The 16,886-nt window shown below is 35.8% G+C and overlaps 1 protein-coding gene across 8 annotated transcripts in view; it reads right to left on the bottom strand.

The window, feature by feature from the left end:
* ARB2A (ARB2 cotranscriptional regulator A) overlaps positions 1-16,886 on the bottom strand; it is a 273,806-nt gene that overhangs the window by 245,728 nt on the left and 11,192 nt on the right. For 7 of the 8 annotated variants that reach the window (XM_068929018.1, XM_068929016.1, XM_068929014.1 and 4 more), the window contains 2 exons: positions 5,303-5,426; positions 1,941-2,042 (listed from right to left, as the gene is read on the bottom strand). In XM_068929018.1, coding sequence (XP_068785119.1) covers positions 1,941-2,042; positions 5,303-5,408 — 208 coding nt within the window. In that variant the 5' untranslated portion in view covers positions 5,409-5,426. Of the gene's footprint in view, positions 1-1,940; positions 2,043-5,302; positions 5,427-11,708; positions 11,887-16,886 lie in introns of all 8 variants that reach the window. The other variant, XM_068929015.1, reaches the window with a different exon arrangement.

The raw sequence follows: 16,886 nt of genomic DNA, 5'->3' as shown, positions 1-16,886 counted from the left end.
AAGTTTAGTAGCAAATTCAACCACAAATGAAGGTATGGATTGGGTTAAAATAGGAAGAATAAAATGGCAATGAAGCAAACGGCAAGAAATGGATATCTTACCAGTAATATTTCAGCTTATGAAACAAAACACAAGTTATGATCTCAGATTATTTCAAAGTTGTAGTTAATCACAGAAACATTAAAAATAGATATATACAGGCATGTCCTAGAAAGCTGAAATGTCTGCATTGCAAAAGAAAGCTTCTTCAGCAAAACAAGAAATTGCTAACTCAGTTCACATCTTTTCAGGACATTTACGTTCCGAAAACTCTTGATATTTTAAATTAATTACTTGGGAGACTGTAAATCTGCTTAGCTGAGATTTTTTTTTTTCCCAGACCTGCCTTACATCCTGGCCAGTGCGTTTTCCAGATATGAGCCTCCAGGGGAATATTTCTCCCTCAACCTCATATCCTTATCTCAGGTCCCAATATCCTTCTTGCAGTTTCGTGATACTCCACACTTAGCTGCTTCTTCTCAGCTAGTTACTGTTCAAGTATGCCATTCTACAGTCGATGAAGTTGTTCTCTCCATAAGGAAACTGGAGCAAACATCTGGTTTATTTTCAAGATTTTCTTTGGATTTCTGGTACCCTTGTCTTCTTAGATTCTTCAAATCAGATAAAATCTTCCTTACTTTTCCATCATAAAAAAACCTATGATTATGACAAAGGAATGCCGGACAGAACATTTGAATTCAACATACAAAAGCAAAATGCAGACCTCTGGCAGCACGCTGACCAGTAGCCTAGTAATAGGTTTTGCTGCATTCTATGGAAATCACTCAGCCTGTGAGGTTAGTGATGGAATATTCAATAACATCATTCTAAAACATCATTCCCCAAAATTCAAATTTCAGCCCTTTTTATCAACCACATATGAACCATTAACTCTGAAGTCAGTAAGGAAGACAGTAGACACTGTGCAGATCTAAAAATAAGGAGCTGAAAAGTGACAGAACTGAACCCCTCCCATCAAAGAAAGAGCATCACTTTCATGACACTTTTAGTCTCTAAGTACCTTCCTGTGAAAGCCATCAGGGTATTAAAAAGCTAAGTGTTGCATAAATGACTATCATTTAAAGGAAAGCTCTTTTTTTCTTTAAAAGTGGAAGATGTAAGACAGGCAGATTTAGAAACTAAAGTTCCTCTGTTCACAGAACAGGCACTGAAAGAAGTAGGATTGTAAACATCCCCATTTGTCCTACAGGTTTCAAATAATCTTGAAAAAGCCATTTCCTGGAGACTGATATTATTTTAGCTCGGAAGCTTTCTTCTCTGTTGTATTTTAAAATGTATGCACTGGAAATTATAAATACTACTGACTCATTTAATATATACATTAAGGTAGCTGGCATGAGTTGTAGTCATTACAAAAACTTAGCTGCAATGCAAAACCGTGATCTGTGCTAGAAGAATAAAAAGTATAACGCGTTGTTCATGCCTCCATCAATATAAATGGAATATAGGTGTTTTCCTAGTGGTATTAATGGAAGAGCTGGAATAAACTATTATCCAAATAATAATTCCTTTTGTATAAATAAAAACAAGTCACTAAATAAAATGTTACTTACATAAGTGACCACTCTAAGCTTACTTTTTAACGCTACAGAAAAAAAATTACTTTTAACCTCTGTAAAAGAAAACAAGAAGCCGAAGACTCTCTAAAAGTACATACAGTATAAACCTACATTACTGTATAAAGAGGAATTATTTTTGACAATTTTATGAAATCAAAAAATTATTACTTAGATTTATAAGTCTATTACACTAAGGCTTATAATTTTATTCTTAAGAGAAAAGTATGAAATTCTAATAAGGATTTATAAGGTATAATCAAAGTTCTGATAACCTCTTAACGTTATTCTAAGTACAGTCTTTACAAAGCATATACAACTCACTTTCATTAAAACCGTACTCAAATCCTTCCAGAGTATCAGGGAATTCAAGTGGTGGCTCATCTTTTTTCATCAGTTCATCCAAGTCTATTCTAGACAATAGATCTAAAAAAGGAAAGAAAAGAAAAATGACACATACGTCGTATGTCTGGCTTATTTCACTATTATCGCTGACAAGATGCATTTATTGAGTTATCTAGATCTTAAGGGCCGAAGGACAATCTACGTAACAGTAAACACTGGACTGCATTATGCGAAATCTTCCGACAGATTAATAGCTGCGCCTGAACTTCAGCACATCTTCTTATTTATTTATTTATCTATTTATCTCTAATGCTGATCAAAACTAGTGCAGGGACAGAAAAGCCACCAAAACCACAGTAATTTGTTTCAATGATTATTACCCTCAGTGTTATAAACGTGCATCTGGTTTCTAGTACGCATCATGGTGTTAACGAAAATTTACCTAGCTTCAATACCAAGTCATTGATATATTCTTGTTTGCCTGTTTAAATAGCTCAAGTTATCAAATGCGTGTTATCTCAACAGGCATTTACCAGCTGTGATAACAACAGTCCGTAACCTTCCCCTTTGATACCCAAATAGACTGAGCTGTTCCGCTCCCCAACCCTGCTTAATAAATCTCAAGGTAGAGAAAACCGCCATTCATTTTAGTATAAATCATGATACCCAATCTTTTGAAGACTTCCTATTTTCTGAGATGGCATACCCTACTATAGCCTGCATTCATTAATGTAAGTACACTAACATAAGTATATCCTGCATTCTTTATTCACAGATTTAAGGATTTACTTTTAACCAGAGGCAAGCATATAAGTACATGTTTTGCTTACATCTAACTACTACACAATCACTGTGTACACAGATCTCAGCATACAGTTTTGTCCTCGTTTCATTACTTATCACCAACACAATCGGATGCTATCATTTTATCGCATTTTCTCATTATTAAAAATAAGATTATTAATAAAAAATCATCACTAAATGATTCAGCCCGATTCCTCTGAAATACATTTTACTACTTCCTTGAAGATGAACTTGAACACCACTAAACATTTTAATTCAATTAAGGGAGTGCTACACCGATATTGTACTACTGCTGTTTATAAATCAAGATATATATTACCAAACTGCCTTAAGAATTCTAAGAATATGACTTTACTACTTCTGCCACCCGTATTTGTGACTCAAAGGAAGAAAAATAGTTTTTAAAGGCCCATTTTCTTTAAACCAGCATTGTTTGGCACTAACTACTCTTTCATCCTTTATTTATTTAAAGATAATTATTTAAAGAAGTTTTTTATTATTATATTTTTGTTCAATTTTGCTTAGTCTTACTGTCAGTGACAAGCTTACGAATTACCCAAGTTGCCTAGGCTGAACATTGGTACACTAATCCTCTGAAATGTCTGCAATGTTTAAAACGTAATTAGTTTCAACATTCTTGACAATTCCTTGGCTTTTTATAGCGCTTCAGGTTCATCTGGCATTCACTCTGGCATTCATATGATTCACTCTGTCTCCAGCTCCTCCTTTCCTAAGCCATTCCACTTAGTAATGCTGGATGACCAAAGACCACCTTGTATGGTCACTCGCACTCAACGTCTCCCCAACCCACGATATGTTATCCGAGCATCTCTGTAATATCTAAATAGCTGTATAACCACTGGATGCAACTAGGAAATTTCTAAATATGGCTTTCTCAACGGTGGCTCACTTTTACATCAAATCTATTTAACAGCAAGTCCCCTGACATTCAGTTAGTTCATAGAAGCAAGCTTATAACTGTGCTTGTGTATTATCCCTTGAAAGTTTTGGGGGAGTTGCTTTGGTCCTCAGCCAAATGATAGAATGACAGAGATGAAAGAAAAGATCTCTGTCAAAGAAGGTTTTGGCAACAGGAGATAAACGGCATATACTTTCTTCCTTTCTGCTGTCACAACATCAAGGTAGCAAAACAGTGTTGGACACTGCTCTCTCTCCTTGGCAAAGAGACTCCAGCCGTTTCTCCTCTAGAATTTTATTTCACCACAGTTTTCATGTCTTCTTACTGTGACCTATTTGGAAACGTGTTTACATAAGAGTGTCAGCTACTACATAATAAAATATCCATCTTCTGACTAGCAGGGACAATACCAGACGAAATACGTATTAAACCTATCCTCAGTACGTACACCGTAAGAAGCTAGCTTTACAACTACAATCACAGTTACTCAATAAAACCACAGTTGGCCTGTGTTTCAACTACCTAACCAGACACTTTCTTCCTGTGCAATTTTGCAAGTTAAAATTATGCAAAGCGTTCCTATAACTTTGAGATTCTTGCATGATCTTGTCCAACATTCTCACCTAAGATCTTTGACTCTCAAACTCTGTTCCAGGCAGGTTCAACAGAGCTCAAAACCAGGTGATTTGCAAAAGACTTTCTATAGCTTAATAAGCGTTCACCAGATCACTTGAAGATAATCAGATCCTCACACAAAATTTTCATTATTTGCAGTATTTCTTGGGCACTAACCCTTAAGGAATGCCAAGCTTAAAATGGAGTCCTATTTTTCCATATGTGAAGTGTAATTTCCTGAAAATATACTGACAAAATTAGTAACATGATGTTTGAAAAAAGAATCGCATGGATTTTCATCAAGCCTTTCACAAACACACAATTTTAAGGGAGGAAATAGCATCTACCATCACTATATTAACAAAACACATATTTCTACTAATACATTTGTAAAAATCCAATTTTTACATTAGTGTTCAGAGGTGTATTTTTTTCTCCCTTCTGAAAGACAATTTAAGAGAGTAAATGTCTGATGCAGCACTAACTTCAATGTTTGGTTGGCCTACTTGTAGGTCTAACCAGCTCCACATACTTCCAAACTTGAAAAAATAATACCTATAAGATGTCATTTCATTTAATTTTTTCCTGAAGAAAAGAAAATGATTCTACTAAGTCACTCAGGTCTAGTTATTTTTTTTTTTAAACATAAAATAAACCAGAAAACTTTAGAAAACCAACATGGAAATCAATGTCTTGAAGATATTTTTCCCACTAACATTCTACGCTCAAAGAGATTTTTAAAAGCTGTAATTTGATTACACAAATATAAAACATAAGTGGCACAAAACTGAAATGATACCTCCCAGAAACTAAGAATACAAAAGCACCATGTTGATAATGGACAATATTGGACAAAAAGCGCTAAAGACTAATTAGTCTCTTTTAGTATTGCAACTGCCAGATTCTAATCAGTATTTATATCTAACTATTTTCCATTCCTTAATTTTAATAATTGATTCTGAAATGTCTCAGATATGTAAAAAGAAGGCAAAAAGACTCATACCCTTTAATGCAGTAGTCTTTTCTTTTTCATCTGGGCCTCCTTGCTGGAGCTGAGCCATCCTTACCCAAACTGTTAACAAATTTAAAGCACTGAAGTAAACATACATCAATCTTCAAAGGACGATCTGAAAATGGACAAGAGTTAGAAATTAGGCAGATTTATTGACGCCTACTTCAACAGACACTTGTAACTGCAGATATCACAAAAACAGAACTTGTTTCGAAAACAAAACTTCCCAGAAAGACTATTATAAACCCCTACGACAAAAAATTAAAGTTGATTAAAATCAACTTTTTCTTCTCCTTCAGAACTTACATTGAACATTCCAAGGTGTCACTGCACCATGACAGATTAGGGAGGTTTGCAACAAAGCATAATACGTATTCCTCTGTAATGTTTGGTCAAAGATTCCAGTATAAAAGAACGAAGACTAACTTCTACCTAATCCTAGAAGAACTTCTATCTAATCAATGCTTCTTTTTGCCATTCTGATGTAAGACCAGTAAATAATAAGCCTTTTGGAGAAGCAGCACACTTGTAAGTCCAAAGTGGAAGATACACCCAAAACATGATTGACAGAATTTCCACAGTCTCTACGTTTTCTTTTCCTTCTTCACTTAACTCCACTTATTATTCTTACTGTTCCATACAGTTTAAGGTTTTAATAAAACTACACAGAACAAATAGGTTTAAACCTTTATCTGTGTCAAAACTTTTAAAGAGTGGATGTCCAGTAATATAGAACCCCAATATATGCAGGGTGGGAAATTCACATGCAAAATGTATTTGAAAATTTTTCCTATTGCATAGAAGGCAGCCCAGACATTCTAGTCTGCAATCTCTTTCATCTCAAATCTGACACCAAGGGAGCAAAGTACCACATGACAATCACCGCTTCTTCCTGCTCAATAAAGACTTCTATGCCTTGAATCCTTTTTCCCTTCATCTTTTTTGGCTGTTTTATCTGTCAGTCACTATCAAATTGTTTTATTCTTCTACTCAATATATTATTTTATCCTGGATGAGTCTGCATGAACTGTATCTCAGTAGCAATTTGCAACTTCCAAACAAAGAGTGATAGGATCCACCTCACTCTACTACTGGCTCCCTGAGATTTCTAATTGTAAAAAAGAACCCCCTCCCCAACAGTTTAAGTAACATTGTTTCACTATTATAACAGAACAAAAACTTAAAAAAAAAAAAAGCATGCTAACGATACCATGCTAAAGATACAGTGGGTGATTATTCTGTATTTTCTTTAGAGAAAACCTATTATGCATGAAACGTTCTTCTAAACTAAAATATAAATATAAATATATATATATATATATATATATATATATATATATGCACACACAGCAATTTAAAGGGTTGAGAGTAACTAAACAGAGAAAAAAAATTTAAACTTGGGTTTAAGTAAGTAAGTTTGACCCAGGGAAAACTGATACCTTCCTTTGCTCCTGTGCAGAAAGCTGTTCAGTTTAAGCTGATGGGAAATGACAGTACTCTGTCAAAAGTCTCCTAGATATGATTGCACCAGGTCATCTCCTCTTTCCTCTGAAACCTCTACTTAGATTGAGCACTTTTTAAATTATGGTGCAATTCAACATGATTCAGTTACAACACGCATGTTTTAGCCAATATTTTAATCGTATTAGCACTCATAACAAGAGTAATCAACAAAAATAACAAAACCAGAGACAGTTTAGTATTTTCTGGCACGTAACCTGCTCAATATAAACATTAAAATGATTCAAATGTAAATTCACATGCGTGGCATTTACAAAAGATTTTTCTGAGATGCTTCCAAATAGTTCACAGACAAAAGATCACCAGATATGAAATCATGTCCTTCATCAGGATGTACATTTACAACTCAACATGTAAGTTTTCGTAAAGTGTTAAAAAAAATAAAATAAATAAAGAAACCCACTAAGGTTAGAATTACTAAAAGTGGTAGAAACTCACAGTGGTGGCCCAGATGAAAATTATACTAGTCACACAAATTGGGTCATCTTCCCTACACAACATTTGAAAATTCATATCTGAATATAGTAAACATGGTTACACACTCAAAAGCTTGTTATGGCACAAGGAAAGAAACACAACATTTGTGTGAACATAGGTTTGCGTTACTAAATTTACTCCCCCCACCACCACATTAATCAACGCAGAGACCAACAGCACAACAACGCTACACGTAACACTGAAGGGCAGGAGAGAATTCCTGGTATTTTGCCCCGACAACGGGTGCCTGGGATCATTTCTCAGATGAAGCCACTGCCACTGAGAAAACAGTAGATAACTTAAAGATTCACCTACTGAGCTAGAAGCACAAAAAAGCAAAAAGACCACCACCACCCCTACTCCCCAATCTGGCTTTAAGAAAGAAATTTCCAGTTCTTACTTAAAAAGTAAAAAACTGTAACAGCAGCCACTGGAGGGAGGACTTGATATTAGAATGAGGATGAAATAAGCACACAGTATTTTATGTATTGTTTGTCTGAACACAGCATTTTGTTGAATCCTTCACTGATACTTGCTTAAATGATGAATAGAAGAAATTAGATGAGAGGGTTGGATTTCCTTTCTTTGACAAACAGATGTTGAATCAACTAGAGTTTGATGGCGCAGAAATGAATAGTGGGAAAATTATAAAGCTCTCTGCATGGTTACTTCTAGGCAAAAGCAGGAATTGCAGCTTATTCTAGGCTTCAGTTTCAAGCCCTAGTGATTTTGAACTCCATACATTGACCTCTCTCCATATTTCACAAATGCCCATCTTCAAATTTCTCACAATAAATATTCAAACAGATAATTTTAAATGTATTCTACTGTACAATTACTTAGATGGTATAAAACATTTTCCCTGTGATTGTTTTTCCATTATCTATGGCAAGCGCACATTTTAAAGAAATAATAGTTACTACTTCACCTGCAGAAACATCTCAAGTGACCAAGTTTATTTATAAGGAAATTTATATTTATTTGTATGTATCTTGCTTTCCCATGCAGATTTGAGATATGCTATCAAAAACTATCTTACGTGTATTCTGTGCCTCTTCAACTTCAGGGCCCAGCAATACTGAAAATAATTTAGTATCAGAAATATTTTGGTTTCATGATTTCACTGCTATTAATAAATGTTTTAGTTTTATCAAAAACACAGGACAAAGAGGACTGCATTTTCACCATATCCTCATTAATACAACTGTAGAACAGTGGGTTCACAAAGATATGGTCATTTAAACTAAAAAAAAAAAAATAATAATAATACAGGCTTTTGCACACCTAAGGGAATATGCATATATATTTCTTGTTCTTGTTTGTAGAGTGGTGCTGGAAGTTTGGGCTACAGGGCTTGCAATTGCATAATATTGCTAGTCTACAGATCAAACTAGACAGCCTATTGTATATTCCAATTCTGAAACAAATGCACACATACACTGATTTCTACAGAGACTTCAATTACTCTTCATTGTATAAATGCAGCTAGAAAAGTACCAAAAATTTTAGCATATAATTTTCCTCTGCAATAGCGGAAATTTAGTCAATGTTATATTGTGTGAATATGCCAAATAAAGGCCATAAATAATTGCAATCATTGCAATCCCTCTCTGGATTGGCTCAATGAAACAAAACAAACAAAAATTTTAATCTTAGTATAATTTTCTGCCTAATTAGATTTTGTCTCTTCATGCTTATAGGCTACTACAGATGGTGGCAGTAACAGTTACTTCAGTTAAGGTTATACTTCTCTTCACTTATAAGACCCTACTTCCAACTGCTTATACCTTTGTCAAACTTCTCCTCTTACTGTGATTATATCCAGTCTGCGTGACTGGATGGTTTTGAAAAAGTTCAGCTAAAATGTCCACCTCTTTTGTAAGAAGAAGGTTCAGAGACAATGTATCTTCTGTCCTGTTTTGCTAATGCTAAGGAGCAGCTGTAGCATCTCCCACGTTGCAGAGATCAGAAATGTAGCCAGAGGACCAGCTCAGCATATGGTGCATGCCCTTTCCCCTTCCCCTTAAAGCCTGCCCAGATCTTTTTAGGTGAAAATTGCTCTTTGCACACATTTAGTATAGATTTATCAAGACTTATTCCAGAAAATTTACCTATTTGCCTCAAGCATGGTCTAAACAATCTTGAAAAAATAGAGTGGTAGAAGCACAGAAAGGGAAGAATAAATGCTGGGAGAACAGGATATTTAACCACTACAATACCAACAAATTGGGAAAGATGTCTCAGCACGTCTTTGCATCCTACGAAACGGTGGCAGAACTTACTGACAAAGTACATGACCGCAGCCACCACTGGAGGATGATTTATTGGCACAGCAGCTACCTTCTACTGTTATTTACCCCTTACACTCAAGAAGCAGAAGACTCTGAGCTACGGGCATTAGCATCCCAACTTTGTCAGCAACTGTCGTTTACATCGAGCAGAGTCAACGTGATTCCACGTGCTGAAATTTTAATTTCTGTTTAACTTTTTTGAAATACTGGAAATACAGTCATATGTTTATGGAGGTCAAACATGATCAAATAAATATGTTAAAAGAACATAAATATAGGCAGTGCAACCTCAATACAGCCTCTGAGAGGTTTACACTGATGCTCTACTCAATGAACACATGAGGTTCAAAATGATCACCTTTTTCTGCAATAGCTTTGAACGCATAACAAAATACTCTCTTAAATATGAGGATTATCTATTAAGCATGTGGAGTACCCTACTTCTTTTGTTGGGGCAGCAGGATAATATCTAATAAATCAGGTAAGCAACTTCAGGGAGAGAAAAAGTGATCTTGCAGTGAAAAGAGGAGAATATTACCTACGAGAACTCTGTTCACTGTAGGAATTCAGGTGTTCTCAGGGGACCAGCCAAATGCTATAGAACAAAATGTTCTCAGGTAACTTCTTTCTGTATACTTGCCATTTTCTAGGCATTCAACTTGAATGATTTCAGTACTCAGAACTACAGACTGGATCCCCGTTTTAAGAATACATTTGAAGAGCCATCCCCAGGTTTTTTTTTTTTTTTTAAGTTCAGTACCCCAAGACCGGGGTACACCGATGATTAGAACATTGATTTCACGACACCTTAGTCTTCCTCCAAAAAGCCAGAAAGAATCCCTCATGCACAGTAGGTGCTTGGGGAAAAAATAAATGAATTAATGTTGACAAAGAACTAATACCTTGCAATTAAAGCCTTGTAAAAAAAGCTCTTGTAATATTTAATGACGCTATATTCATTGCAAGATTTGGACTGCGTTGTACAATTAGCGCACTGGACTACATATTAAGTAATGAGGACGAAACGAAACGCTAATTATTAATACAGTGGACAGTTTTGTGTAAAATAGCCTTTAATTACACAACCATATTTTATCACAGGGTACATCATAAGGATAAGTCATTTTAGCACAATATTACTTGGTGATATAGCTGAAATTGCCCTATGATGGTCTATAAAAACTGATTTTGACGAGTGTTTAGAATGATTGCACTAGACTATCTGTTTTAACTCAACAGGATTCTGGCTTGAAAGACGGGTGGAGAACCCTGACTCTCAATAGGCTCATCTTCGTACATGCTAAGGAGTTACAGGACAATGCCAGAGTTTTTAGTCTTTTTAAATGTCATCTTTTCTCAAGTCAATTCTGTGGGTTAACTGGGAGAGGAAAAGGCCTCCAAACACAGAAAAAATCTTGAGACTATTAAAAGAGCCTTCTCTTAGGAAGACACTGAAGTAATATTCAGGACAGCTAAAGAAAAAAAAGAGAGAGAGAACGCGACTGGAAAATTCTAGGGAAATGATTTCTGCTTAGGCTACCACCAAAAGCTGCTAAAAAACCCAGTCATATATGTATGTGTCTACTATTTTAAAATCACTCTTTTTTTTTTTTTATTCTCTGCCTTTGCTCTTAAGTAATAAATAGTTCAACTTTCAGAAGGCCCGTCTGCCATTAATTGAAGACTCTCAAAAATAAGACAGACAGACTAGATGGAAACGCAATGGATCCAGTACAGTAGCCCAGATCCTAGTACACAGTGAAGTATTTACAATTCTACTCCAGACTCTGTGCTGAGGAAGTGCACAGAGAGAGACTAGGAAAAGGTCAGAGATGGACCCAGCTTTCTGTGAGATATCTGCTCTCTCCAATGCATCGCAGGATGTGCACATGCAAAGAGTGAATACTCCCATCCAGTCTGATTTCTCCACATCTAACACACAGATACCTTGATGATACAGAAATATTCAGAACAGACGGATGCTGTACAGAATCAAATCCTGCACAAGTGAAATGAGCATGTGAGGCCACTGAAAGCATCAGTTCATCATCAAGACACATTAATCCAGAATCAATCTAAAACCACCCAGACCAGCAGAGTGTGCATACCTCTCCTCCGCAGCAATGTCTGCCTCAATGACTCCGCCTTATAGCACTGCTCACAGCTTCTCCAGTTGTAGGACACCTGGTTCTTCTATTTTATCATTTCTCCCAGCTTTAACAATACGGTATTTCAATTTCCTTGGTCTGTCCTCTGGCTGAGGAGCATCACATGCTATTTAGCCAGCTGAACCAAGAAGAACTGCTTCATTTCAACTATCTAGAAGGCCAAGCAAATGGCTCTGTGAAACACATGCAGCGCACTGATTTGGTTCTATTGGCTTGCCATAAAGCCATGTCACATTACAATATATATAAACAATGTAAATAACGAAAATATAAAATCCATAAAGTTCATTATTTAAGACTAACTCAATCTTCACATTATTACCATGCCACATTTGTATTTTTAACTTTGTTTTTTGTATCCGTAAATTGTTTTTCTACTTTTTATTACAAAGCATTAAAAAAATCCAAATAAGATAAAAAAAACAAGGCACGTAAACAGCTTTATTATGTATGGATTTCAAAATCAGTTCAAGAAAATCTCATTCTATTATTTTCAAACCAGTACCATAACTACATTTTTCCTTACTAGGTAAGTTTTTAAAATTGAAAACTTCATATTTTTATTAAAAATATTCCACTAATAGCCTAAATCAATAACTTTAACCAGACTTTCCTAGATAGCAAGGTTGCATATTAGGCAATAGCAGAGCTATCTCTGCCCAGAGCCAAGACTGCTAAATAATGAATCATAGAACAGCTAGGTTGCAAAGGATTTCCGGAAATCATCTGGTCCAACCTTCTGACTAAAGCAAGGCCTCACATTAGGTAATCCAGGTCCCTGTCAGACAGAGTCTTGACTATTTCCAGAGAGGAAGATTCCACCACTTCTCTAGAGAACTTAGTCCAATGTTTAATTTTCTTACACAATTTTTTCTTACACCCAGATGGAATTTCCTCTTGCCCTGTCACTGCGCATCCTTGTGAAGAGAGGACAGCTTATTCTCCATAACTACCTTCCAGGTACTGGAGGACTGATTAAATCTCCTAGACCATTCCCTTCCTTAGGTTGAAGAAATTCTTTCAACCTTTCTTCATATATCAGGTCTTTCAGCCCTCTAATCATCCTGGTGGCCCTTTGCTTGACCCTCTCCAAATTTTCAATGTCTCTCTTGAACTCAGGGGACAAACCAGACAGCTGTCTTAGGTACAGTCTTACCGACGCAGCACAGGACTTGGTTGGCCTACGTTCAGCTTGCTGTCAAACAAGACCACCAGCTCCCTTTCAGCAGGGCTACACCTCAGCCAGCAAGACCTGAGCTGCCCTGCTGCTTGGGATTAATCCCTTGCTGGTGCACAACTTAACAGGTATATTTGTTAAAACTCATGCAACTTTCGGGCCCAGTCTTCCAGCCTGCGTAATACATGATGCATTACTGTTGTGCTCAAATAAAGATGAGAATGATAACAATGAATCTATCAGTTTCATTTGCACTTTTGACTTAGCACTGGATTTGAACTCCAGGAGAGAAAAAACAGTGGTAACCATTCTGTTTTTTTATTCTACATCCTTTCAAAATATTGATAGCTTTTATTTACCACGCTATTAAGTTATTGGAACAGACTCCTTGGAGTAAGCTCAGTTATACTTGTTACCACACCTACCTCAGTAAGTGGAACAGATGTATCAAGTGATTGATTCAGTTTAGACTCAAGTCTAAATACTCTATCCTAATGGTAAACACTTAAAATACAAGGTCTAATGAAACTTTTCTTGATCAATCATTCTAAACTAACCTTGTGATATTCCTTGTATGTTTTGTGGAAAACACTGCACTTCCTATCAGTATGAATGAATCCCTACTGAAGAGGGAAACGGTCCTAAATTTTGTAAAGCACTGCAGAATGCATGACATAGTGGAGCTCAGCCAAGTACCACCAAACTCAAAGATATGCAGATACAAGCAGCAGGTGCAGTGGGAAGAAAGAGACTGGAGATGCAACTTAGTTTGACAAAAAAGCAACGCTAGAAATTCATAGCTTTTGCTTGGAAGACTCACAGAGGTTCAGGGCAGGGCCCTTGTATTTCCTCCATCTAACTTTCACTAAGATTCATGACCTGTGTTTAACAATGTTTCTTCCAGAAAGGCATCCGATCTCAATTTGAAGTCATTAAGAGATAAAGAGACCACCACTGTCTTATATGAAATACTTAGTTTGAAAGGTTAGGCACTGTCTTTTGTACTTTATTTCCAGTTTGAATAACTGGCTTCAGGCACTAGTTGCTATTACTATGCTTTTGTACGTTAAGTTTTGTCTTCCTATTTTTCCCTTACTTGGTCAGATGTTACAATCACATCATATTACACCTTTTTTCTGATAAATAAGTTTAGCAGAGTCTCTCACTCTAAAATTTTTGTTCTAACCCCCAAGTCATTTTTTCCAGTTTCTGTGCCCCTTCTAATTTTTTAAATCCAAAGTGACAAAGTTACACAAGCCAAACTCCATATGATAAACACAGCTAGAGTGGTGAATTCACAGGGAAGAGGCCCTCATTTTTCCCCCGATTTCCTTATTTTAGTTCTGAAAATCTGATTTGCCTTTTTAAAACATTTTGAGATTGTGTAGACCTAACTTACCAAATGATTGCATAATACCAAATACATCTAAATTCTTTGTTATTTATCATTGGCTCGACAACAAATTTTACTGGTAATGATTCTGGCATTATTTCCTGAGATCACTGCTAAAGCAGTATTTACTGAGACCACCACTCCTGAAAATTGCTACTTGAGCTTTTCCAGAAAGACATTAAATGCCTCAGTAAGTGGCTATTTTACTCATACTAAACAATCTTGAAGTTTGACTGAGATTATCCTAAAGTACTCAGTTTACATAATCTTAAGTCTATTATACTGAAACAGTAAATTTAATCAAGCAAACTCAGAACCTGAAAGAACAAAACAAAGTTTATTCTGTCATTTAATTATTCATTAATAGAATTTTCTATTAGGATTCCATTATTTTATCCAAGTTTTGACAGTCAGCTAAGCAGTCTATGATTACCCAAGTTGATCTATCCTCTTCTATCAAATATTGACACACCATCAGCACTTTTCTCATCTTCTAAAATTTCCTTCCCATTCTATGTATTTAAAATGCGTATCAATGAAGACAGAACTGCCTTTAATGCCTCTTTTATTGTTCTTTGTGTCCAAGGAAACAAATAATCACTCTCACAAATGACAATGACTAACTGTTAAAACTAAGTGTCACAGGAAGTAGTGGACTCTTCATTTCCTAATGTTTCAGATAGAGACTGGATGCCTTCTTAAAAGGAATGCTGCAGTTAAACACAACTTACTGATTTGAATAGCACGATAGCTGAAAAATAAACCGCTACAACAGAGTTCATCCATGAAGAACAGTAATTACAGGAGAAAGGTAAACGATCTATTGTGCTATTCTAGCTTTATGCCATTTTAACATCAGAGAGATAAACTCTAACCCTAAAAAGTCACGTAAACAAAATACACGTATATTAAGGTCTTTCCATATTAAGATACTTAGTTTTATGCCTACCTCTGCAGTAGCTGATCATGGTGCTTCCTGAGACTGCATGAAAATTAATGTGAGAAAAGCAAAGATATAGTACGTCACACTGAAAAATATGAACCTAAACCAGCCTTGTCCAGTGTAACAAAGACCACTGAAAAGCACATTAGAGGCAATACAAACAGTTAGTCATGTAATTGATGAATTTCACGAAAATCTACAGGATGTTGCAAAAATAGTAGCTTATCCTTATGTAAACAGGAATCTGTATTTAAAAATGAAATGAAAGCTATACCGAGCATTATAAGGTCATGTCAGTGGTATAACCATAGTCCATAAAGAAAACTGTTATGCTACTACCAAGAAAATTTACAGCACAGCAAAAAATGTTACAAGAATCTAATTTACAAGTAAAAATGTTATCATCATTTCAGTACGAAACACATTTCAGTAAGAACATCTTAGATATGTGAAATACTCTGAAAAGGCAAAATTTTTTTGTCTTTAATCCCTTTTCCTGGGGAAGGGGAAAAAAGGAAGAGAAAAAATCTCGAGAGAAACCACAATTTTCAGTCTTTGCTTTATTACTAATTTTATCATAAGCCATGAAAAAGGATAAAACAAAACATGAAACAAGGAGAAAAGCATATGGAAAGCAGTTTTGCAAAAAAAATGTTAATGAAAGTAGGTCAGTGATGCTAGAACAAATTTGAGATATACTTTCTTTACCTTAGTAAAGTTTACCATCGTTCTGGCACAAATGCAGAAGGTAAGAAAAAATCTGATTAGGACCCAAAATATGGGGAGAGGGGCAGGGGCAGAATTCTCAAAGCACCCAAAAGTGTAAGGAGTATAAACTCCACTTCTAAAAGTGATTCGAAATTAGGACTCAAGTGTTTCAAAACCAAATGCAATATAACATCTATGATAGAGAAATATTATTCTTATATTCCTGATAAAATATGTCTTGCCTAGGCAGGTATTTAATTACCAAGAGAATCAGGTATAGACCTCAAATTCAAATAGAAAGCAACTGCCAGAATACATTAAAATTCAAAATGACTAAAAATGACTCAACTTTAAAATCTGCTGTTTCTCAGTCTTGCAAGAATCAGCTAAGCAAATGTCTCCATCCCAACAGATACAGCTCTTGTGTTACTCCCTCTGAAGCTTCACAAAACATAATGAATATTACTTCAAGCTGTTATCATTTGGAAAATAGAAATTCCACAATTTAGAAGACAGCAGAAAACATTTTCTGAAGTGTCTGTATCTAAAGTTGCCCAAAAATTTAAAATGAGATCCAAAGAAACAAATTAATGAACAAGGTCCTGGCAACAGCAGCTTGGGCTGCATTAGGAAGAGCGTTGCCAGCAGGTTGAGGCAGATGATCCTTTCCCTCTACTTAGCACTGAGACACATCTGGAATGCTGGGTCCAGTTCTGGGCTCCCCAGTACAAGAGAGGTATGAGTTTATTGGAGTGAGTCCAGCAAACCGTCATACGAGGAGCATCTAAGAGAGCTGGGACTGTTCAGCCTTGAGAAGAGAAGGCTCGGGGGGATCTTATCAACATGTATAAATATCTGGGGGAACAGTAAAGAAGGCAGGGTCAGACTCTTCTCAGT

This window comes from Struthio camelus, chromosome Z (genome assembly GCF_040807025.1).
Source record: "Struthio camelus isolate bStrCam1 chromosome Z, bStrCam1.hap1, whole genome shotgun sequence".
Lineage (NCBI taxonomy): Eukaryota > Metazoa > Chordata > Aves > Struthioniformes > Struthionidae > Struthio > Struthio camelus.
This window is presented reverse-complemented; position numbering and strand designations above follow the sequence as displayed.